The sequence below is a fragment of the Furipterus horrens genome, unplaced genomic scaffold (genome assembly GCF_987537825.1).
Source record: "Furipterus horrens unplaced genomic scaffold, mFurHor1.1.pri manual_scaffold_11, whole genome shotgun sequence".
Lineage (NCBI taxonomy): Eukaryota > Metazoa > Chordata > Mammalia > Chiroptera > Furipteridae > Furipterus > Furipterus horrens.
In genome coordinates, this window is record NW_028327181.1 from 84,537,709 (window position 1) to 84,559,861 (window position 22,153).

At 55.5% G+C, this 22,153-nt stretch overlaps 1 protein-coding gene across 10 annotated transcripts in view; it reads right to left on the reverse strand.

Annotated features, from left to right (window-relative positions):
- Positions 1–1,673: 1,673 nt before the first annotated feature.
- BCAS3 (BCAS3 microtubule associated cell migration factor) overlaps positions 1,674–22,153 on the reverse strand; it is a 489,419-nt gene continuing 468,939 nt past the window's right edge. For 2 of the 10 annotated variants that reach the window (XM_090257344.1, XM_090257353.1), the window contains 3 exons: positions 13,494–13,559; positions 5,680–5,770; positions 2,360–2,465 (listed from right to left, as the gene is read on the reverse strand). In XM_090257344.1, the coding sequence (XP_090113470.1) occupies positions 2,429–2,465; positions 5,680–5,770; positions 13,494–13,559 (194 nt within the window). In that variant the 3' untranslated portion in view covers positions 2,360–2,428. Of the gene's footprint in view, positions 2,466–5,679; positions 5,771–13,493; positions 13,560–18,495; positions 18,836–18,855; positions 18,917–22,153 lie in introns of those variants that run through there. The other 8 variants (XM_090257343.1, XM_090257352.1, XM_090257348.1 and 5 more) reach the window with 5 other exon arrangements.

A 22,153-nucleotide genomic window follows, 5' to 3' on the forward strand; every position in this document is an offset into this window, starting at 1 on the left:
GTGAGGCAGAGATTGCCCAGGTGTTATCTCTATAGAGGACAGGAGGCTGGCTGCTCCATGGCCAGTGGGCAGCGAGGCCCCCCACTCTGGGGCCCAGCTCTCACTTCCAGCTGATTACAGGCTGTGGCAGGGTCCATAACCTCCCCAATTAGTCGGGGGCCAGGCCCAAGGCCTCTCTGATAACCCGAGCTCCAGTGGCAGCCGCCATGGGGCCAGCTTATCTGGCCTCTCTTATCCTCCCCCTCCCCCCACATACTCAGAGTTGCCCTGGCTGTGAGCAGATGAATAACCAGATTGTCCTGCAAGCTCAGCCGGCAAGTCCAGCCCTACACCCACCACTTTCCCTGACTGGAGGAGGCCACAGCTGTTTTGCACCCCCTGGAGGAAAGGGCTGAGCCAGGGAGGACTCCTGACTCAAGCTGCCAGCCTGTTCCCTGCATGATTGGAGAGAGCTCCTGGCTCTCCATCTTTGCCCCATCCATGTGCCCTACGGTGGGTTCAGAGGGGCTCAGCCTTCCTAGAGCTCTGGACTCATCCCTAGGGAGCCAGCCCAAGGGCAGAGTGCACAGGCAGCCTTGTGGCACCCTTCCCTCCCATCCCCCCTCCACAGAAACACTGCTCTGGCTGGGGGTGGCGGCTGTGCCCGGCACATCAATGTCTCCAATTCAGCTGAAATGGGGAAAAGCTGCTGCTCCTCCGGCAGCCCCCTCTGGCTGTGTCCAGGCCTCCTGACCTCCCCGCATGCTTCCCTTCTGCCATGTGACTTCTCACCCTGCAGGTTCCCAGGCAGGAGGGACTGGCTTCAGCCACCCTATGCAGGGCCATGTCCTCAGCCTACAGAACCTAGTGTGATTCAGGTCCCCCTTCTCCTAACATGCCCAACCGATGTGGCGGAGGGAACAAAAGATTAAATCTCTTCTTGGGTGCCAGGGTTGGGTGGGGTGCGTGTGAAGGGGGTAGGGGCCCCAGGAACTGCCCCGGCTCCTGCTGGACATTTGGATGGGAAAGCCTGCTTATTTGTGAACTCAACTCTTCTGCGGCTGTTACATTAAACTTCACCCCAAACCACACCTGGCTCAGTGGGTTTCCTTTGATCCTCCCAGGCCTTTCTGGGGTCTCAGGGAAGTGGGGACTAGGGCTAACATTATTCTCCTTCCTGCTCAACACCCATTTTTGCTTCCCCTGCTCCTGTCTCCTTCCTGCCCTTCTCTTTAGGTCCAGAATTGGGAGGGGGAAGGGAACAAAGGTTCTGGTCAGGATTCATGAGAGACCCACATTCACCTGACTGACCTTCCCCCTTCTGAACTTGAAGAGAGCCAAGTACAAGGTGCCCTGCCCTGAACACAAGGTCAGAGTCATCATCAGGTTCTCCCTCCCAGAGCAGCCCAGCAGCATGTCAAGGACATGACTGGCCCAAACTGCCACAGCCAAGGGGTGTTGGGCCGGTGGTGGCCCCCAAACTCACTGGCTCTGTAGCAGGCAGGAAGGTTGGAGAATAGATTTAAATCAGGCCTCACCCAACTTCCAAAGCGAACATTCTCCTTTTTCTTCCTGTCCCCTCGATGCCTCTCCCTCAGCTGCATGTGTCAGGAAGCAGGGACACATGGTAAGGCCCACAGGACCCTGCTTGGCACTTGGAGAGGACCCTGACCCCAGCAACTCAGGGACGGACACCAATTGCAGCATGATTTATTGGACAAGACGTGCACTTTTTGACAAGGCCTTGGTAACCATGGTTTCCTTCACCGAACAGTTCAGGACCAGGGTAAAAGGGCTTACAAACAAGAAAGACAAGTCCTTCCCATGAGCCAAAGGGGACAGAAAAGAGGAAGGGGGTGCGTCTCTTGTCTTATTCCTTCCTTAACCCTCTGGGCCTCAGTTCACCCCATTCCAGAGGGAGGCTGACCCAGAGAAGCTGGCAGTGTGTCCCACAGCCAGGAACAGGCTGGAGCTGGCCGGTCAGGATCAAAATGCCTGGCCAGGCCATCCACCCTCTCCCCAATCAGGCCCCCCGTGGGTATGGTTAGAAAATACAAAAGCGGATCCAACGCAGGACATCATGTGCAAACAGAGGAGGGGACAGAGCTTCTGCAGTCTCTCCCTGCCACAGCCCTGCTGACGGGGTCAGAGTGCGCCAAGGTGCTTTGGAGGAGGTTCTCTTCTCAATCCAGGGAGGGTGGGTGGCTGTTGTCACTAAGCTTGGGGAAGGTGCTTGGTGAAAGAGGACCAGAGACTGAAGGGGAGGGCCGGAGGGGGCTTCTCCTCCTTCCTCCAGCAGGTGAGTGGGCCGGCCAGTCAGAAGCAGGTAGCTGGTACCTACGAGAAGCCGGTAGGAAAGAGGCTGAGGGGCTGACTCTCATTGGTGGGCAGCGGAGATCGGTAGCCATCGAAGTTTCTGGGGATGCTGCCGCTGGTAGAACCTGAGCTGTTACTCAGAGTCTCGATGCTTCCCTCTCGCTGTAGTTCTGCAAGACAAGAAGAGGGCCAGGCGCAGTCAGAGCGCAGTCTGGGGTGGGTGGGGGCACATCCTGGGCCGGGCTACCTGTCTGGAGGTAAACATCTGGGTCCATTTACATCCTTCTGCAGGGGGACCCCCACATGCTCCCCAGATGGGACAGGTGGCAGCTCAGGTCACAGGGAGGTTCAGCAGAGGGAAAAGCTCCCTTGGCTGGCAGGCTCCAGTTGCTCCCTCATTGTGGGAGCCCCTTTAGGCCAGAAATATGGCCACGCTGACGATTTGTCTGGACCGCACTGTGGACACGTAGCCACGCCTGCACACGTACTCATGCACAGCCAGCATGCCCTGCCCTCCGACTCCATGAGTGGCTCCTGTCCTGGACCTACAGGTTGTGCAGGAGGTGAGGGGCTGGGACACGAGAAGGACCGCAGCTTCCCTGGCTGGTCTGTCCCTGCCATTCCTCCCCTGCCGCCAGCTTCGCCCTGGCTTAGCCACTCACTTGCTCACTCACTGTCACCCACACAATCCACCTGCTAGCCAGGCCCTGGTTCATCTTTGGCACCTCCTGCAAAGTGTCCTGTTTCCCTGTTTGAGAGGGGCCTATTCCAATGGAGAGAGGGTCCCTGCTTGCCTTTCTTCCCCCGGGTCTCCTGGAGGCTGCCCACAAGGCACATGCTCAGAGTCGACCTGCGAAGCAGGCAGGGAGGCTCCCAGCTCTCCTCCACGTCCTCCCGGGCACTGCCTGGGACAGCCACGCTGCTGCCTTGGATACAGCAACGGGTCCAGCATTCATCAGCGGGCACCTTACTTAACTGCCCAACTGTCTCTTGACCCAAGACAGGTACTGGGGTGGTGGGTTGCAAACAGACTTCCTTGGATGCTGAAAGAGTAATTACCTTACTTCTTGACTTGTTGAAAGCGGCTAGTTCCTACCCCTGTCAGTCCCTCAGAGTGGGCTCTGAGGTGTGGTCATGCACAGGCCAAGTCGTGGTGACCTGAAACCACTCCTTCTCCAAGGTACACCTGTCTTGGACTGGGGGTGGGGGAGGGTCTCACCCATCTACCTCAGGATCTCAGGACCTCAAAGCGGTCATTTAAAACAGCAAGGTGTGTTTGAATGTTCCATTTGTCTGTCTGGCTTGAGACCTTTACCTCCAGCCTGCACCCATAGCCAGGCCCCTGCCGCCACACGCCTGCAGCACAGCTGGCTTTGGTTAGGGAATGGGCCGTGGCCTTTATGCCGGGGCTGGCCATCACCAGCCAGCCACAAACTAACCGGTGACCCCCACTCGTTGTAGGCTACCCTGGAAGCAGCAGCCAGAGAATGGGGTCGGGGCGTTCATGCTGCCCCCCTGAGAGCAGGCTCCTGGGCTCAGAGCCATGTCTGGAAGGGTGCACCCCAACACCAGAACCTCTCAGCAGATGGGGGCGTGTGAGGAGGGGGCTGTGGGTGCAGGCTGCAGGGCTGACACTGGGCCCTGATCTCCAAGAGGGCATGGTTGCCCTCTTGGGCCCGGTCCTGGGATGAGGAAGGGTAATTTAGATATGGACAGAAAACAAGGTTACCGTGTGGGCTCCCTTCTTCCTTCACCATTCTTCAGCCTCATCCTAATTTGGGAGCACAAGCCCTTGTGCCAGGAGAGGGTGAGGACGGGAAAGCAAAGAATAGGCCCTGGGATTTCTGTATGGAAGCTTCGGACTCCAAGAACGCTCACTCCACAAGCAAGCAGAGGAGCTGGAGAGAGATCTCTGAGGCCCGCATTGGATCTCAGAGGCCCCTGCCCTCACGCACGGCCATCCCGGCACTAGGGGGCGCTGGCAGCAGGGCCAGGAGGGCGGGAGAGAGGAGCACTGGCCTGAGCAGCAAGAAAAGCAGGGGGCTTCCTTAGGGTCTGCTCACCAGGCCCAAGGAAGAAGGCCACAGAAGAAGGAGCAGGAAAGGCCATTAGCATGGGGGAGGTTAGCCCCTTTCCAGAGCTGGGGGACAGGCCCAGAGTGCCTGATGCAAAGTGCCGCACACACCCACACAGTCGAGGCAGCTGAGCCCGGGTCCAAGCGCGGCATCCCCCTGCCCTGGGCTCAGGCCCACAGCAACCCCACCAGCAGCCTCCGTGACCCCAGCCCACGAGTCTGAGCAGACGCACCTGCACCTCCTCCCGTCTAGTGACAGTGCAGCGACAAGAAGAGTTTGCTGTTCTTGGGGGTCAGGTGTAGCCTGAGCTGCCTTGCTCAATTAGGCTGGGCAGGATGGAAGTGGGCAGACTCCTCCCTTGCCCCATGTCCCAAGGTGACCAAGCTCCACTGGATTTATCTCCCCTATGTCTCCCCAGCCTCTTCCCTCCTCTCCATTCCCACTGCCTGGTTAGGCCTGCACATCCCACCAAGGTAACATTAAGAGCCCCCCATCGATCTCCTGACCCCCAGAACCCCCTCTCTGACCCACCACCACGCCAAAGCCAGAGTGGTCTGCCTACAGTGCAAAGCTCACCTTGCTTTCCCTCTGCTTAAAAGCCTCTGGCTCCTAATGGTCTCCAGGATAAGGTCTAAACTCCTCAGCACTCCAAAATGGCCTTCCATGACCTGCCCCCAGGCCCCACGTCACTAACATCACTTGTTACTGAATTGGAGGAACCAAAGGAACGAACTTGAGTGGCTTTCAGATGCCTGCAGGCAGCTTCAGGCCTCTGGGCCCGCGCTCATGACAGTCCCTGAGCCCCCAGAACGTCTCCTCGTCTTCCAAAGCTCGGCACCGTGTCCTCTGTGAGCCTGTCCTACCGCCCTGGTGGTACTCTGTACCGACTCCGGCCCCAGACGCTCCAGCACACTGTGTGCTTTGTGCCCACACGTGTGTCCCGTCCAGGTGGGGAGCCCCTCGGGGCCTGTCCTGTGTCTCATCTCTGTGTCCCTAGTGCCAACCAAGAGCCTGGAAAATGGCTGGTGTGCAGAAAACATTGCTGGAACGAATGAGTGAATGAATGATGTGGTGAAGGCAGGTGGGGGCGGTGGCTTCTTCAGCAAGAGCTACTAGTACAAGAACCAGGGTCTGGCCGGCCCCGGCCACTTTTCTGCGTGCCTCTGTCAAACCCCGTCTCTTCTTCTCACTGAGACACAAGAATGAGCGTGTGTGGAAGTGGAGGAGGGGTGCACACATGTCCCCCCTTGGAGTCAGCCCGGCCGCCCAGCCCTAGCAGCAAGCGGCAAATGGAAATGTGTGGCCTTACCTTCCTCCATCCCGAACACATGCTTTGTTACTGTTGGGTTGCTCACGGACGCTGGGCTGTTGGCATTGTTTTTTTTTTCCTTTTTTTTTCCCTTGTGAAAAGAAAAGCATTGAGGAATCTTTTTGGAGAAGATATGGACAACGATCAAGAAGTACACTGGTCTCTGCAAGCAGGCGAGAGGCGCTCGGAGGTGTGGGGTGTCACACTGGGAGGGGGTAAGCTTGCGGCGGAATTCTGCAGTCAAGGAGGACAGTGACATGCGCGTGTGGGGGGGTGGGGACCAATCAGACTTGGGGAGGGGTCTCAGGGGTGGAACTGTTGTGACAGAGCCAAGATCCCCTTCAGCGTGGGGGCAGGGACAGGAGCCACACACGGAGCATGGGAGCAGCTGAGGGAAGGGGAGAGACGGGGCCTCTGGCCCATGCAGTGCCGGACGGTGCCCCATGCAGCTGGGTTGCCAGGAGAGGGAGTGGGAGAGGAGACAGGCTGCAGAGTTTTCAGGGACCACTCCAGCATCTGACTCAGTGGCCCAGCTTCTGACAGCTTCTGGTGACCCCCACCCCGCCACTCCCAAGACTCCTAGATCTGGGCAGCTCTCCTGCAGCTGAGCTGGATTTGTGAGGAAAGCCCACCAGAAACCTGCCAGGGCAGCAGGAGAGAGAGCTGGGGGCTCTGTCGTGGGGGACAGAGAAAGCATTGCCACGGCCTCCCCACTCATACAAGGATGTCGAATCTGGCCAGTGGGAAAAAGCCGGCTCTGAAAGAGGCTGTTGTCAGGCCTCAAAGCCACGCAGCGGAGGAGCAGCAGCTCCCAGGTAGGTGGCTGGACACAGACAGAAGACAATCTTATTGTGACCTCAGACCCTCCAGTAACTCTGTGCACCCGGGAGGTGGGTGCTGACCTCCCCACTTTGCAGACGGCAAAATTAAGGAAGAGCAGGAGGCCACCGGCCCTGGATACACTGTCCCCATGAGACATAACTGCTGCAGGCGCAGGCCCAGGACAGGGATGGGGACAACTCCAGACGGCACTCAGATGGCTCCCAACGCCAGCACCGGCTGTCACCCATTCCCTGCTGGCTCCTATTGGAAGTGGGCCTGCTGTGCCGTGGGCCGGGATGGGCAGGCCACAGGGGTATGGGGTCCATGGGATGAGTGCAACTAAAAAGCAGGAGCCGTGGCTCTCATGAAATAAGCAAAGAAACGAGAAAGCTCGACCCTCATGCTGCCCTACTCTACATGGCGCCTGGCAAAATGCAAAGGCGTCAGAGAGGTGGCTGACCTTGTTAGGGTGAAGCCATGGCCGACCCAGGGCGGAGCCATTCTCAGTCCAAGTGAGGAGGCAGGAGCCAGCCCCCCGACACAACACCCCACTCCTGGGCCGGGCTACCCAAAATGAGGGAGCCTATTTGCAGTGGTCCATGCCACCATCACCCCCCCCCCCCCAGCAGGTACTGCGGCCCCTTTGCAAAGGCAGGAGCACAGGAACTTGCCTCCTGATGGGCAGGGCGGGCTCCACCTGGGCCTTTCCCTCTGGAGTGCTGGTCCCCAAGTCTGCTTCACCCTTAAAGTTCTCCGTGGGGCCATCCTTTCCCCTGGGTGCAGACCTTTCCCTCCCTCAAGGCCGCCCTAAACCTGCAAGGCAGGGGCTTCTGGGGACAGACTGAATGGAGGTCTCTTTTCATGAGTGAGTCACTTAATAAGCATCATAGTCCCCAATTCCCTGGGGAGGAGGTGAAGTGCTGAGGACAGGGCCTAAGCGAGCCTTGGGGAGAGCTGGGCAGGAGACCCCAGTGGAGGTCAGAAGTGAGGTCCTACTTTGGGCTTCACCTCCAGCTTCTGGTGGGGGCGGGGGGCATCGTGGAGAGCCCGTCTCAGGACTCAGAAGGTCTGTTTCTGGGACCGGGCAGGGTCAGTGAGGGCAGGGCTGTGTGTGTGCGTTTGGGAAGAGGATCCCTGGGACCCCCGGTTCAGCCTCCAGGCAGCTCGGACACTTCCCCCAGCACAAACAGAGCAGCACCTACTGCCGGCCCCTCTGGTGAGCTCAGGCTCCAGCCAGCCCTGCTCTGTGTGCTTAGAGCCTCACCACGCTGCTCATTAAGGGATTAGCAGAGCACTTTTATTGGGCTCTGGCTGCAGCCACACACCCCAGTCCCCAGCTAACCACCCAAGTGGCCTGGTGGGAGTAGGGTTAGACCTCAGGGCCCAGTCTTACCCTGCACCCACAGCCCGCCCACTTTGGCAGTGAGAAGGGAGAACGCCCCCATCTCTGTCAAGGACCTGAGGAGGGGGAGGGGCAGGGTTTGCCCAGGTTGGGGAGGCAGTTTAGCGAAGAGGGTAAGAGCACAAGCTCCAGCCCCCGCCACCCAGGAGACTTAAAGCAAGTTACACAGCATCTCCGGGCCTCAGTTTCCTGCATACGAGGGTAACAAGGTCTGCTTCATCGCGTGGCTGTAAAAGTTAAATTAAATAATGCATGTAGACTGCATCACAAAGCGCAGCTTCCAGTCAGCAGACGTGTCCTAGTACTGTTGCAACTGTACTTGGGATTGTGATTATCCACAGCACCGCAGGGTCCCTTCCCCACCTTCCCTTCCCAGCAGGTGTCTCTGGCATCCAGGCCCCCACCAGCCTGTCCTCCACTGGACCTTGCAAAAGATTCTTTTTAATCAAGAAATGGCCCGCGGAGGAAGATGGCAGATATGTGTTTACAGCTTTTTATTTCCCTCCTTGCCTCTTTGTAAATACCCTCTTCCAAGCTGCAAAATAAATCCCCAAGCCTGCTGACATGCATTGATTTTTCCTCCTGCGTCCACTCCCAGTTCTCCCCTGCCAGCAGCCCTGGCTTGAGTTGGGCTCAGTGGTACCCCAGGGGAGTGGGTGGCCCCAGGGTACTGAGCAGTTTGTCAAACTGCTCCATCTTGCCCTGTGCCTGGCTCAGAGGAGGTTTGCAAACAGAGTTCCAATCCCCTTCTTGGCCCAGGAGTCGGGTGGAATTGGGGTGGGGTCCTGACTAGGAAGGTAGGGACTGTCAGCATCACCCCTGGATGGGACATATGGAGAGGACCAGGGACCACAGGACTGCTGCAGGTTCAGCAAATGGACCCCATGCGGTCTGCCCCAGGCGATGAACTTTGTCAGCAAGGGGCCTGCCAACAGGGCGGGGCCATGCAAACTGGGGCTTGCGGAGAGGAGGGCTGAGGAGTGGGGGCTGGAATGGTGGGCTCAGCAGGATGGGCAGCTTCCAGGGGCCGAACCAAAAAGAGGGCCCAGGTGCCCACTGGGAGGTGGCCCCGGTGGACACAGCTATGGGCTGCCTGTCTCACACCAGTCCTGGGCCTCGGAACTACCACGGTCGCCTGCAGAGTGTGGCGGAGGGAGGCACACGTCTGCTCAGGGAGACAGGGATGGAGTTGGCTGAGGATGCTTCTAAAAGCTGACAGCCGAGACCACACTCTGGGCAGGAGCCAGCCTCAGCCCCAGGGCACTCTCTGGAGTTAAAAGGGCAGCAGTCACTGGAGGCAGCCTGCAGGGAGGCCTTGCTTTTCCTCACACTCAGACCCCCCCCCCCCAGCACCCCCTGTAGGGTCGCCTCAGGCTGCAGAGAGGCCAACAGACCAGGGTCCTCTCTGTCCAGCTCTGAGGGCGTGGGAGGATGGGGACTGGGTCCTCCCAAGGCTCACCCGTCCCTCCAGCAGGGGTTTCTGTTCCCTGGCAAGTTGTGGGCAGAAATAGGGCAATTGCTTGAAGCTGAGGGGCTGAGGATGAAAAGGCCCCTCCACACTCAGATACTAGCATCCCTGCTTTGGGCCGATGGCATCTGGGAGTAGCTGTGAAGCGGGGCTCTCCAGGTCTGAGGATAGAGCCCGCCCCGCTGGCGCCGGCTGCTCCTGGTGGTCTCACTGCGCACACAGCCTGGTGTTTCCAGGAGCACCCGCCAGCCCGAGTCCCGCAGACTTCCTGCAGGCACGCACCTGCCTTCCTGGCTGGAGTCTCTTTCCACCCACGGGGCTCCCACAAATGTGCCTTCTTTCCTCCTTGCCCAGCTCTCGGTCCTGACCCTTGCAGGTACTGAGACAAATGAGGCCGGGACCACATGGCCCTCCCTGTCCTCCACCCCCCGCCCCCCGTCTCTTAGCACCCTGTACCGCCTCTCTACTGGACCTGGTGCCTGCGCGTGTGTGTGTCTGCTGGGGGTAGGATCAGAGCATTTCAGTTCCAGGCAGAGCACCTCAGCCCGGCTCAATTCCTGCACAGCCTTTGAACAGCTGATGAGCCACGACCATAGGCAGGGTAGTAGCAGGAGGGCACGCTGGCCTGGTTGGGTGCTGGAGCCATTTTGCAGCTCCCTCCTACAACTGCTACAATGCAACACCAGTCCCAGGCAGGGGAAGACCCACACCAGAAATGCCGCCACACCCCACTCCAGGAAAGCCCGGTACCCAAGCCCTCCCAAGTTCTCGGCTTCAAAGTAGAAGAACCAGGATCACCCACCCAGACACCCTCGAACAGCACCCCCTGCGCAGTGACCTCCTCACTGCCCCTTTATCAGGATAACATTAAATCTCCACCGAGTCAGAGTACGGCTTGTCACGACACATTATACATGGGGACAGCAAAGGCTGAGCAGACCCGGCTCACGTTTCCCTGGCCGTGAGGTGTTTGGTAAGTCTGGCTGAAGCCACGCTTACGATCCGCCGGCTGTGGGAGCACCTGGAGCTGAAGCTCCCTGCGGATGGCGCAAGGCGGGACTGCGGAGGGAGGCAGGGGGTTCGCTGGGCCCCGCTCTGCCGCAGACGTGCTGAATGACCTGGGCGAGTCACTTCACTTCTCATCTGTCACGCCGGAGGGGAGGGGCTGCCTGGCCGCCTCACTGGGTGTGCGAGGCTCTGCAGAGGAGAGGGTGTGAAGGGGCTTTAAGAAGCAGAGCACGCAGAGACCACCATTACTGCCGTGGCGTCCTGGTTGGAAAAGCCGCCTTGCCGTCCGTCTCTGGCATATCCGCAGGCTGAGGCCCCAGGAAGACCTCCGCTTCCAGGAGGGCCTGATGCCCTTCCAGCTCCAGGTCCTGGGCACAGAGGCTCAGCAGGCGCCATCTAAGGCAGACTGAGGGCTGGGTGGCACGGCACTCTGTCCTTAGTGACAGAAAATGCCTGGCCGGGTGCTGCAACTTCACTTCTTTCTGTATGTGAGTGTCTGCGTGTGGGACGGGGCCGGGTGCCAGTGAGGGCCCCACAAACATGCCCACTCAGCATGGCTATGAAGACACAGGGCTTGGAAACTCTCCCATGGAACCAGGTATCTGGCAGCCAGCCCTGACCTCCTCTGCCAGGCGGGTCTTCCCAAGCTGCCCTGCAGGGCTCCAAGCCGGCACAGGGGCCTGCAGACCACAGGAGAGACGCGGCCGGCCCGATGGGCCAGAGCCACATCTGGTTCTCATTCAAATGTCCAAACGTAATTAAATTCTCTATGATGCAGCGGAAGAGTTTGGTAAGATGTGGCTTTCCCCACTTTCCATCAAGGTTAAGAAATCAAAGTCTCATTCCACCAGCCGACACACTCCCCCCCCCCCGCCCCCCCAATCACTGGTCTGTCCTACTCTGCAAACGCAACCGCCCGAACTGGGAGCTCATGGGGCTGGGGCGCAGTGTGGGCTCTAGAGCCCCTCCCCCACTGTCCCATTTACCCACCTGAGAGGATTAGCAGCTGAGGCCCAAAGAGCAGGCTCAGGGCTGAGCAGTGAGTGCACTGTGGGTTGGGCAGGGGAGGCGAGCCGCCCAGCGGAGGCAGCTGCCGCACCCAGCTCTCCTCAGCGACACACCGGGGTCCCTCACCCATGGCCTAGAGGTGAGGGATCTTGTAACACCCTGCCCAGGCTCCCTCTTCCCCAGCCCTCACAGTAGGAAGCAGTTAAGAGTTCTAATTCTGGAGCCGGTGGTGCAGCTCTACAGCCCCTTGGGTGGGGAACGGAGCTTCCCAGGCAGCGTGGGGGGAGGCACCCCACCTCTGTCAGCTTGCCTTGCAGCCTCCGGCTCCTTCCCCTGCGGACCCAGGAGAGGAGGCGTCAGAAATGGAGGAGAAGGCCGGGAGCAGCATCAGCCCTCTCAGGGAGCCCCCAGGACCCTGCTTCTGGCCTGCGGGGGGCTCGGAACCAGTTAAGGGGCAGCGGGTCGGAGAGGTGGTCCTGGGAGGACGGCGAGGGAGCCTTGTGCCCCTTCTCAGCCTGCAGAACGTCCCCGAGACGGACGGCTTTTTCCAGCTTCCATTCCCAACTGAGTATCTTGTTTACGGCTTGTTTTTATACTTTGGGATTTATGACTCTCGTGGTAATGGGTTCCATTCTACTTCCTCTATGCCTATTTTTCTAATTATTGTAGTACAGGCTTTATGAGAGTTTCTTAATCAGTCAGGGTATTTTTCCTTTAGAAACAAACTGTCCTGCGAGTTAATGACTTCTAGTGGGTGTGGATGCTACCCAGAGACAGACGGGGGCTGGGGAGGGGATCACTGCGGTGGGGGTGGCGTTGAGGGAGAATAATCCAGATTAAATAGAGCTGTGTGTGGGTCCCTTTAAGATCATGGCTCACCAACATCCCAACCACAGGATTCAGGGCACATTCAGGCGGTGCACGTGGCATTTCCGCGCCAAAGAATGCTTGCTCAGGGCCAGGCACACGCACAGAAGTTGGTGTGAACCAACCAAGCCCACCATCACTGACCTGGCTCTAAACGGGAGTCATTTTGTGTATTTGGTTCCAAATGGTAAACTTTAGCTTAGTCATGGATTTAATTTAATTTCCTGGTGACATCAGTGCCAGGCCCATGGTCTGGTACCTTCATAACAGTAAAGGAGGTTTTAAGGAAAAGAACCCACTTCTTGGTCCATTTGTTCCAGGCCAAGTCTAGCAGAAAGAATGGCAGTGGGGCCAAGGTCTCTGTTGTCCCTGCTGGGGTCCCAGCCTGCACCCTTGAACCCATACTCCATGGCGGGCAGAGAAGCACAGGCCTCGATTAATTGCTGCAGTGCCGTCTGTCCCGATGAAAAAGCTGGGCGGATGCCGGGGGTGCCTTTGTGCTCTGTTCGCAGACTGGCTGCTGGTGCCGGGCCTCTATTCATTATTCAATTCAACCAGCTCCGAAGAGCCTGTCCATTTGGTCCTCCAGGAGGAATAACAAATCTAGAAATGCAATTCCACTTTGGTGTATTAAGATATTGATTTGCCTGTCGAGTGGAAGTGCATTTGTTCTGTCAGCCCTCCCGTGGGGGGGAAGGGGTTAACCAAATGTTTATCACAGGGCTGGCTTCAGAGTTGAAAGTAATGTGATCAGTAATGAATTTTGTGTTACATTAGGTTGTATAAATGGACAGACAAGCGCAGACAACAAGTGGCCAGGAGTCGGGGCTAATCTAATGATGTAAAAATAGAGACAGCACCAATTATACTAGGGGCCAGCTCCAGGCTCCTGCAGGGACTGCAAATGAATAGGTACAAATCAAATTACTCACTAATAGACGCACTACAAGAGGGGCAGTCAATGGTAAATGCATTAGAGCCTAGTGACCTCTCTGCTCTGCACAGCAGAATCCGAAAATTTGACTTCCATCTTAAAAGTGGGGGGCAGGGAGTGAGGTTCTCAAAGAAACTCTTGTTGGGTGAAGAACAGCAAGCACTCCCATCCCAAACCGATCAGTCCCATTGCCAGAAGGTGTCTCCCGTCGGAGCTGACCTTGCCCTGACTCCAGTGCCTCTTGAGGGACAATAAGAGCAGTGGGACCAAGCCTTGAACTTCGGCAAAGACAGGAAGTTACATACCAACACACTTCACAGCCATGTGTCTCTCAGGGGTGATGGTTTTTACTGCTACATCAAGGGCTGTGTCTGCATTGAAAATAAAATATTTCTTTAAAGAGGATCATAACATGGACCTTTGAGAGAGCAGCAAGCCAAGATCAAAGGGAGCAGACATCAAAATCTAGTTTGACCACTGGGAGCTTTGCCGGGGGTGTTCATGGGCTGTTCCCAGCACAGCACCTCAAGGGCTTTACATGTTTCTCACTGGGTCAAACGGGTATCACCCCTCCATCTACCCTGCCTTCCACTCCTGCTTCCTGTGAGCCTCCAGTCCGCTGCCGCACAGGGCTGGGTGAGCGAAGGATGGGGAGGGAGAGCCGGCATCTCAGGTAGCCCCTCAGGTTTTCTCCCTCCTCTCGGATGTAGAAATCAGGCCTGAAGTTCAAAGCTTCCTGGCAGTGTGGCCGGGCTGCTTAGACAAGGATCATGAAGACGTGCTCAAACGCATGAACCGTGTGCTCACATTCAGCTCTTAGTGGCTCAGGGGATGAATAAAGTATGAAACCGAAGACTCCCCAAGCCTTCCAAGAACCCAGCCGATGCCCAGACGGAGGCGGAGATGTTGGTAGGCTGAGCTTCCCCCCGCGCCACCGAAGGCCTGCACCAGTCCCACACATCGAAGTGGGGATGTCACGCCGGGCCTGGCCAACTGGAGCCTGAAGATGATGGGAACACGCCAGTAAAATGAGCACGGGGGGCCCCGAATGGAAAAAGTCATCCTAAACAAATGAAGCAACTGGATGTGGGTTCTCCCCAAACTCAATTAAGCACAACAAGGAGGGGTGAAATCACAAGCTAACCAGCTACACTAAATAAAACATATGTGCGAGGCAATCAGGGGAGGTCCGTGCAGCCTGGTGTTGGGGGATTCTGCCAGCGCGTTTACAAATGTCGCATGCAGTGGGCCTGCAGGTCCCTGGGGGCGGGGGTGGGGCACAAAGACAGTGAGCAGGAAGAAACCACCGCGTGTCTGAGGCTGGACAGCTGATCCTGGTATGTGTGCTGGGAAATGCCTCCCTGTTAAACTGGACCAGACTGGCATGGCTTGGTCTTCTTGGTACAGTGTCCTCTTTTGCTTTAAAGTTGAGGCTCTGGGTTCCTAAAGGGTCAGAGGGCCATTTTCAACTTTCATTTTCTGTGTGTATGTGTGTCTTTCCTCTGTCACCAGCCATCAAATCCAGGGGGTGGTCCGCATACCTCAGACCATTTTCTGAGGAGGCAGGGGGCAGAGGCAGGGCCAGAAGTGAACGATGGGTATCTAACCATCCATGACTGTGTTCAACTTTGCTCAGATCTCACACCTCACAGAAAGGTCAGCGGTTAAAGGTGAATTCTCTGGCGGAGGAGGAAGAACAGAGAGAAATCCTCCCTCTTGTTAACCATTTACCTATGTTAATGTCTCCAGAAGAGGGCTCTTATCTGGGGGTCCCACTGCCCTTCCCCGCCCTTCTGTCCAAGCGCGCACACATTTTCCACAGGAGTTTCCGCTTCTGTGTTGGGGCAACACCTGGAAAGGGGACTCTGAAGGTTCACCGGTGAAGTCACATGGGCACTTCCTTCTTGTTGATAGAAATCAGCATGTTTTGGTGAAGATGTTCAAAGTATACTTTGGGCAACTACGCAATGCGCAGAGGAGAAGTGGGGCGGGGGGAGAGAAGAGCGAGGAGCAACTACCTTGAATCAGATTTGAGAACCGGCCATAAAGTAATAAGTGTGTCTTTTAAACACAGTAATATTGCCTGTTGCTCTGGCTGGCTTTCATTTACCTCTCATGAGCCACAAAACCCCATCCAGTCATTCAACAAACATCAGCTGGGCTCAGCTTGGCTCTCAGCCCGGTGCTGGCTGCTGGGCACAGAGAAGGCTTGTGGTTAGAGGTGACACAGATGGATCAGACTCTGTCCGAGGAACCGGAAGTGGGTCAGGTAAGACACACAGAATGGGCAGTATGGCCGAGGGAGGGGCCAAGGGGCCACCAGAGCCGAGCCTTCCCCCAATGTATGCATGTAGAAGGGAACCAACCATTGCTCGTTAATGGAAAAGGCAATATATGCTCTTTGTCCAGGGCCAAGTGTGCAGAGAAGGTGGTGCAGAAGCTCAGAGGGATGGAGAGGGTATTAGGCTGTGTGGTCAAAGAAAGCTTCACAGAGGACCTGAGATTTCAGTTTGGTCTAAAAAGGTGACTGAGCAGAGGCGGAGGGCCCAGGTCCTTGAACAGAGCCAGGTGCGCTAGGCACATTGTACTGAGGATGATGAGGTCGTTTGGACAGGTGAGTATGTTTGCATGGAGGTGATGGTGGTAAAATATGAATACGGGTTATTGTGGAAGGGGAAGTGGGGGACCAGGTTGGAAAGGCAGGTGAGGAAGGCCTGTGAGAGACTGGGAACGGGAGCCTGGGCAGTCATACGTGGGCCTGGGCACTTTGTGAGTAGGGAAGTGGGGTGACAGTCAGAGCAGGCCGTATTTGTGAAAGCCCCTTCCTCCTCCTATGTTGAATAAAGGGTGGAAGTAATGAATAGACCCTTCTGCCCAGGTGAGACTAATGGGATCTTAAGAACTGGAAACTCCTCCTAGCTATCTCATCCCATATCTTTCAGCTGTGATCTTACTTCCACTCTTTCATCTTTTCTTCTTTGTAAATTGGAGATGGGAGTACTGGCAGAGATGTTATGCTCAGACAACATTTATGTGGCTAGCATGGAGCCCAAAGCCTAGAAGCCAGTTGGGAGGAGGTAGCCATTACTGTAGAGTGGAAAGGACTGAATGAGATGACAGGTACCACGAGCTCACTACAGTGCTGCAGTGGCTGGGACGTAACAGGTACAGTAGGTAAACATTTACTAGATTTATGGTTTCCCTGTCCCATGGTGTTAGAGAGGAAACTGAGCCAAAAAAGGGAAAGGAATCTGCCCAAGGTCACAGGCTTTCCCCATTTCCTGATGAGGACTTCCAAATGCCACCACGAAGGAAGACGAAGACAGAGCATTCTTCCCAGTGGCGGCAGCCGAGTGACGGAGGCTGCAAGGACGCTCAGATTTGGCCTTTCCTACCAGTGGAGAGTACAGAGGAACAGGCATTCTGACGCTGAACTGGGCCGCAGAGAGCAACACCAACAAGGCCACCCCTGCTGCAGCCACCCAGCTGCTCTCTCCGACCCTGAGCAGGGGTGCCATGGCCTGTGGGTGGCATTGGGCTCTAACTCCGGGTGCTCCCGTGTCTGTGGGACTTACTCTCTTCTCTCCAGCCTCAGCCATCATGACACCTGTTACTGGGGGGTTTGTACTTTTGTCTTCAAATCCTGGAAAGAGCCTGAGCTGCGGGCAGGAGACCAATTCGGATTTCTGCTTGGTCCAGCGCAGTTATGTGGACCCCAGTCGGCAGCGGGGAATGGGAACCAGGGAGGAACCAACCCACAGTTCAGCACTGTCGCCTCCTCCAAGATTTGACTCTCTTGGAGGGTAGGGACTATGTCCTGCTTCTTCCTCACGATGTCCACCCTAGGGTGGTGGGCATCAGAGGTGCCCGCAGACAGCCTGCCTGCCTGCTGCAGTCACAGACAGAATGTGGGGGACCACTGAGGGGCTCATTGAGGGAACACACTAAAAGTACTTTGTAAAGGTATCGCAGAAGAAAAAGGTAAATTCCAGGGCCCAGTCAGGTAAAGCGAAGAAAAGGACCTAAGTGACTGGCTAAGTGGCTTGGATGACAGTGTTTGCCTAAGAGTAGGGATGTCGGATGTCTGAAAGGTAAGAGAATGAATTCACTGCCCTGATGCCTGCAATCGTTGTCACCTGAACATGTGGCACCTTGAGGTGGGACGGGGCTAATATAACCCCTACTGGAAATGGACCCTCAGCATGAACATGTCCCCAGCCTGCAGCAACGGGGCAGGCAGGAGTTCCAAGGCCCATTGGAAGAGCTAGTCCCAGAGGCAGGATGGAGGGTTCACATGCCGGGTTATTTGTTTTGGGATATACCTCTGGTCAACCCCCACAATGACAGCTAACATTTATTGACAGCTTAATTCCTCCGGTACTGAAACGGAAGGTGTTATTAGTGTTCATGCACATGCATGTGTGCACACACACAGTGCATTTTGTTCATCTTTTGCAGAACATAGGCAATCAACAAGTATTTGTTAACTAACTTACTGAAATCTTGACCATTTGAAAACTGTGTATAATGTTCAAACTGTGCTTTTACTGTTAAGAAGGAAAAAATTCACAGCCCTTTCAGTAAGTAAAAGAAGTTTCCGACAGAAAAATTTGGAAAAGCCTTAGTTGAAAACAATCTTATAGTCTTTTCTGCTGAGTAATTATTACTCAGTAGGAAAACTCAGAGGATTTAGCAGAATAAACGACAGTATTGGTTTCCAAACTGTAGATAGCCATTCATCGATGTATTGTGAAATCCAGTTAGTGGGGCATGACCGCATTTCAAAAAAATAATGAAATAAAATAGAAAGTACTAGAATGCATTGCTTATGCTATTGCTTTGTAAAGATTTGATACATTTGGGTAAGGAAATAAATGTACTTCTGACAGAATCTAAGAGGCAAAGACTGAGCCCACAGGATGATCCCTACAAGTAACTGCTTCTGGACAGGAAAAGATGAAGCCTCTTTCCTACTTTACTGGTAGAGGAGAATGAAATGGTGTTCCTAGCACTGCAGGAAGCCACAGTCAAGGGGAAGAGACAGTCTCTCTTGACCTTGAGAACTGACTTAGTGAGCTCTTAAGAGTCAACAGCAGCGCAAGGAGGCTGGCCTGCAGCAGGGAGGTGTCAAGAATACCTTAAATAGTGGATCAGGACCCTTGTGTTAGGCTTGGGGCTTTTGCTACTGGCTGTAAAGGCCAGAAACAAAGACAAGGTTCAGCTAAATAGGGATGGAAAGAGTTAAAGTCTACAGAGAAAATACACTTAATATGTATTCAGGTGTTTATTAAAAATTTTTTGTATTAGGTTATATCCTTACCTAGACACAAAATAATTGGAAAAGGTAAATGGTTTGCTTATTTTAAAAATTCTGTTTTTCTAGAAGAGGCAATTTTGAAAGGAATGTTTGCCGAGCGGGAATTAGTCAAGTTATTTTGAGGGGGATGGTAGAGAGAGGAGGGGCTGTGGGAGACGCATTCCAGGCAGAGGGGGAAGCCTGTGCAGATGCCTGGCTGGCAGAGCATGTGTGCTGGGGACCCTTGGGGAGCTTGGTGTGGCCGGAGCTTGCAGAGCAGGGAGAGAGCCACGTCTGGAGAGGGCGGCGGCTGGTCATGACGGGCTTTGTACAGGACGGGATGGGATGAACCTGGGAGAAGGATAGGGTTTGGGGAGAGAAGCTCAGTCTGTGGCTATGGGGAGAGGCCAGCAGGTGACTGCAGAGATGGTTCTGGAGATCAGGAGAGAAGGCCAGCTTGGAGATTATTTGGAAGTTATCAGTTTAGAGATAGTACTGGAGGCAGAGGAGGTTGCCCTGTGCTAATGGAGGGAGAAGGAGGAGGGCTGAGAGGGGGCCCGGAGGAACACACTTACGGCCAACAGAGCAGGGAAAGCCAGGACAGGGCCTGAGAAGTGCCAGAGGCAGAAATCAAACCGGGAGAGTGTGGTGAGAGTGCGGTGAAACAGGCACTTGGGGACCCCAGGGCGTGGCCCGGCCAGTGCTGGGGTAACGCGGCTTTGTGGGCAGTGTGCAGGTAGACTGGTGAGTGGCTGTCGTGGCCGGGCAGTCTTGGGGCAGGGGCAGGAGGACAGGGCAGAAGCTAAGAGGCTTCTCAAACGACGACCACCGTTTTCTGAGAGTGAGAGACGAGATGGTGCAGTAAGAGAGCTGAGAATGGGAAGTTCGCAGTAGTGTCCACGAAGAAGGAAAGAGACTGATTTCAAGAGGATGGACTGAGCCTATGACCGCACTAAATAAACAGTATGTTAAGTCATACTAAGTAATTAGTGTGGAAATAAAATATCAAAGATAAAATACAAACTTTCAGAGGACCAGCGATCTGGGGAATCTCTAAGAGAAGGAAAACAGGCCACACGCCACAGCAGTGAGCAGGAGCTGTAAGAGAACCGTGGATGTCTAGCTTGAAGACAGAACTCACTCATTAGTAGTCACTGCACACCCACTCTGTGCCAGACACGACTCTAGGCACGGGTTTCTGCTGCAGAAGATGGTGCAAACTGAGAGCAGAGAAGGGGGCAGTGGAAAGATACGGGAGGACTACCAATGCTCACTGGGAAGCAGAGACCATGCGTTTGTGGAGGCACCTGTATGAACAGTTGGTGATTTTTCTTCAGCAACCTAAGTGTGAGAGCAGAGGGAGCCTGACCTCAGTTTGGGGTGTTGCTGAATGGGGACAATGGAAGCGTGAATGGGCGCCGGGGCTGTGATGATGAGTGGGAACGCCACCCAGCTGGGTTAGAGCTGGACTTGCAAATCCCACCTGTGATCTAATTAGACGACTGGACAGCCACTGGCGGGAAGGCCAGAACTAACACCTGCCGCAGAGGTTGACCATGTTTTAAAACAGACCTCCTCTGCACTTGAACGTGCAGAAAGATCTTGGTTAGCAGCAGGTGCTGATTCAGTGGGGCTACGTGGGGTCTGAGATGCTGCATTTGTGATCAGCAGCTGGATCTAGATGGTGCTGCTGGGTCACAGACCACTCTGAAGGGTAAGGTTTGAACAGGTCTTGCTGTGCTTCAGGAGAAAGCCGATCTGCACTGTGGCACAGCTTACCAGTGGGGTGCTGGAGTAATTCACAAGCCACTAAGCTGATGTTCACATTCTCTGGAATTCTGCTTGATGACTAGCATCATGTGGATAGCTTGACATTGGCCATACTAAGAGTTTTTATACGACGGAAATCCCCAAATGCTACAAATCAGGGCTTTCCTGCTGCCCTTTGGGGAACTGGTTGTTAAATATCTACCAGCACGCCACGAGTTAAACCCGCGGGCAAGTGAGGCATGCTATACACTGGGTCTCAGGGTCTGGGATCAGGAGAGGTGCTTCCTTCCTACCATGATGAGAGACCAGCAGTCCCGGCTCTACTAAACAAAGTGCCTCCTGGAAGGACTACAGTGACGCATCGTGTCTGGTGCCCCAGGGTCCCCATCAGGGCGAATGCTGGATGTCATCCTATCCTGTGAGCCACCTGGGGGAAGAGAGAGACTGAGAGGCTGCTATGGGCCAGGGGTGACTTGCTGGAAATTCTCTCCCGCGTCACACTGCGTTTCCCTGGCTACCTCTGGACAGCTGGCTGCTCCTGGAACGGGGTGTGCCCGGCTGCCCTTTGCAAGTCCCGGCTGCACCGCCAGGCCGGCGCTTTATCTGCAGTTCTAAAATGTGCAAAGGGATTCTTGACAACAGCAGAGGCAAACAGGTTAGCTTCCATAATATCTGCTTTCCACGCTGGCCTTTGACATTGAGGCAGAATCTTTAAAAAAATAAAATACACATTGACTACAGTCAAAGAAGGCCAGATGAATCCCTTTTGGTGACAGTTTGGGGAGGAAAATGAAATCCCTCTGCTCACAAAGGGCGTCTCCTATTTTTTGACGCACAGGTCATGCAGTTTTAATTTCCTCTCTCATTTTTTTAAATTTCGTGAACCTGCTTAAGGCCACAGAGTCTCTCCTGAATCCCTCAGCTGTCTGGCAGATGAATCGCTGCCAGCTTTGCTCAGATTACTAACTGTCTGTGCCAGGCTGAAGTCCCCAACCCTGACTGGAGGCACCTTCAGATCTGCTTGCTGGAGGACGCTGAGGTGCCCCAAGTGCCTTCGGAGGACAGCTGACCCACAGCTGCTCCAGCTCCTGGAAAGGCAGCTCCTGGGGAGTGAGTCCAGCAACACCAGGCCCTGGTTTATGGGAGCTCGGGCTGGCCAGGGGCTCCAGAGACACGGGGGAAAGGCTGTGCTCTAAGCGAGAGAAAAGTTTTCCTCGTTTTGGCCCACTTCCAAGGAAGATGGGGTTAAAGCCCCAGTAAGTAGCAGAGCTGTCCCTCATCTCTGGATGCAGGGAGAACATTGGCATGACGACCTACTATCCACAAGCTGAAGAGCTTTTCGATGGGGGGAGAGCAGTGCTGTGTACGTGAGCGTGCCCGTGCGCGCACACGCACGAGGGAGTGGACACGTGCACGCGCGCGCACGAGGGAGCGGACACGGCTCTGGCAGCTTCTTTTCCTTCCAGGGCAGAAGGGGATTGGGACGGGGCTGGTCCTCAGGGATGGCTGTCTCCAGCGGCCTGATAAGGCGCGTCTACCCCTCCAGCTAAACTGCTTCTCTCCCTCTCTTGCATCCATTCTGTTCACTTGCCAAGCATCGCACGAGCACCATGGGCAGACAAGAAGCTGGCACTGCGGGGATCGAGATGAGGGCAGTGCCCCTCTCCCTGTAGGACCACAGGGACTCAATGGGCTGGGGAAGAAGAGAGGGGAAAGCTTAACCGCTGAACCCCAATATCCGAAAGACCCAGAGGATCAGCTGGGAAATGATACTGTCAGGCATGTCAAGCCCTGTCTGAGATGCTTTGACTCTATGTAGCTGATCCTGATTCCTGCCCCAGGGCTGTAAGTTCCTCCTTTCTGGGATCCACTTCCCAGGTAGGCACGTGGAGCAGGAAT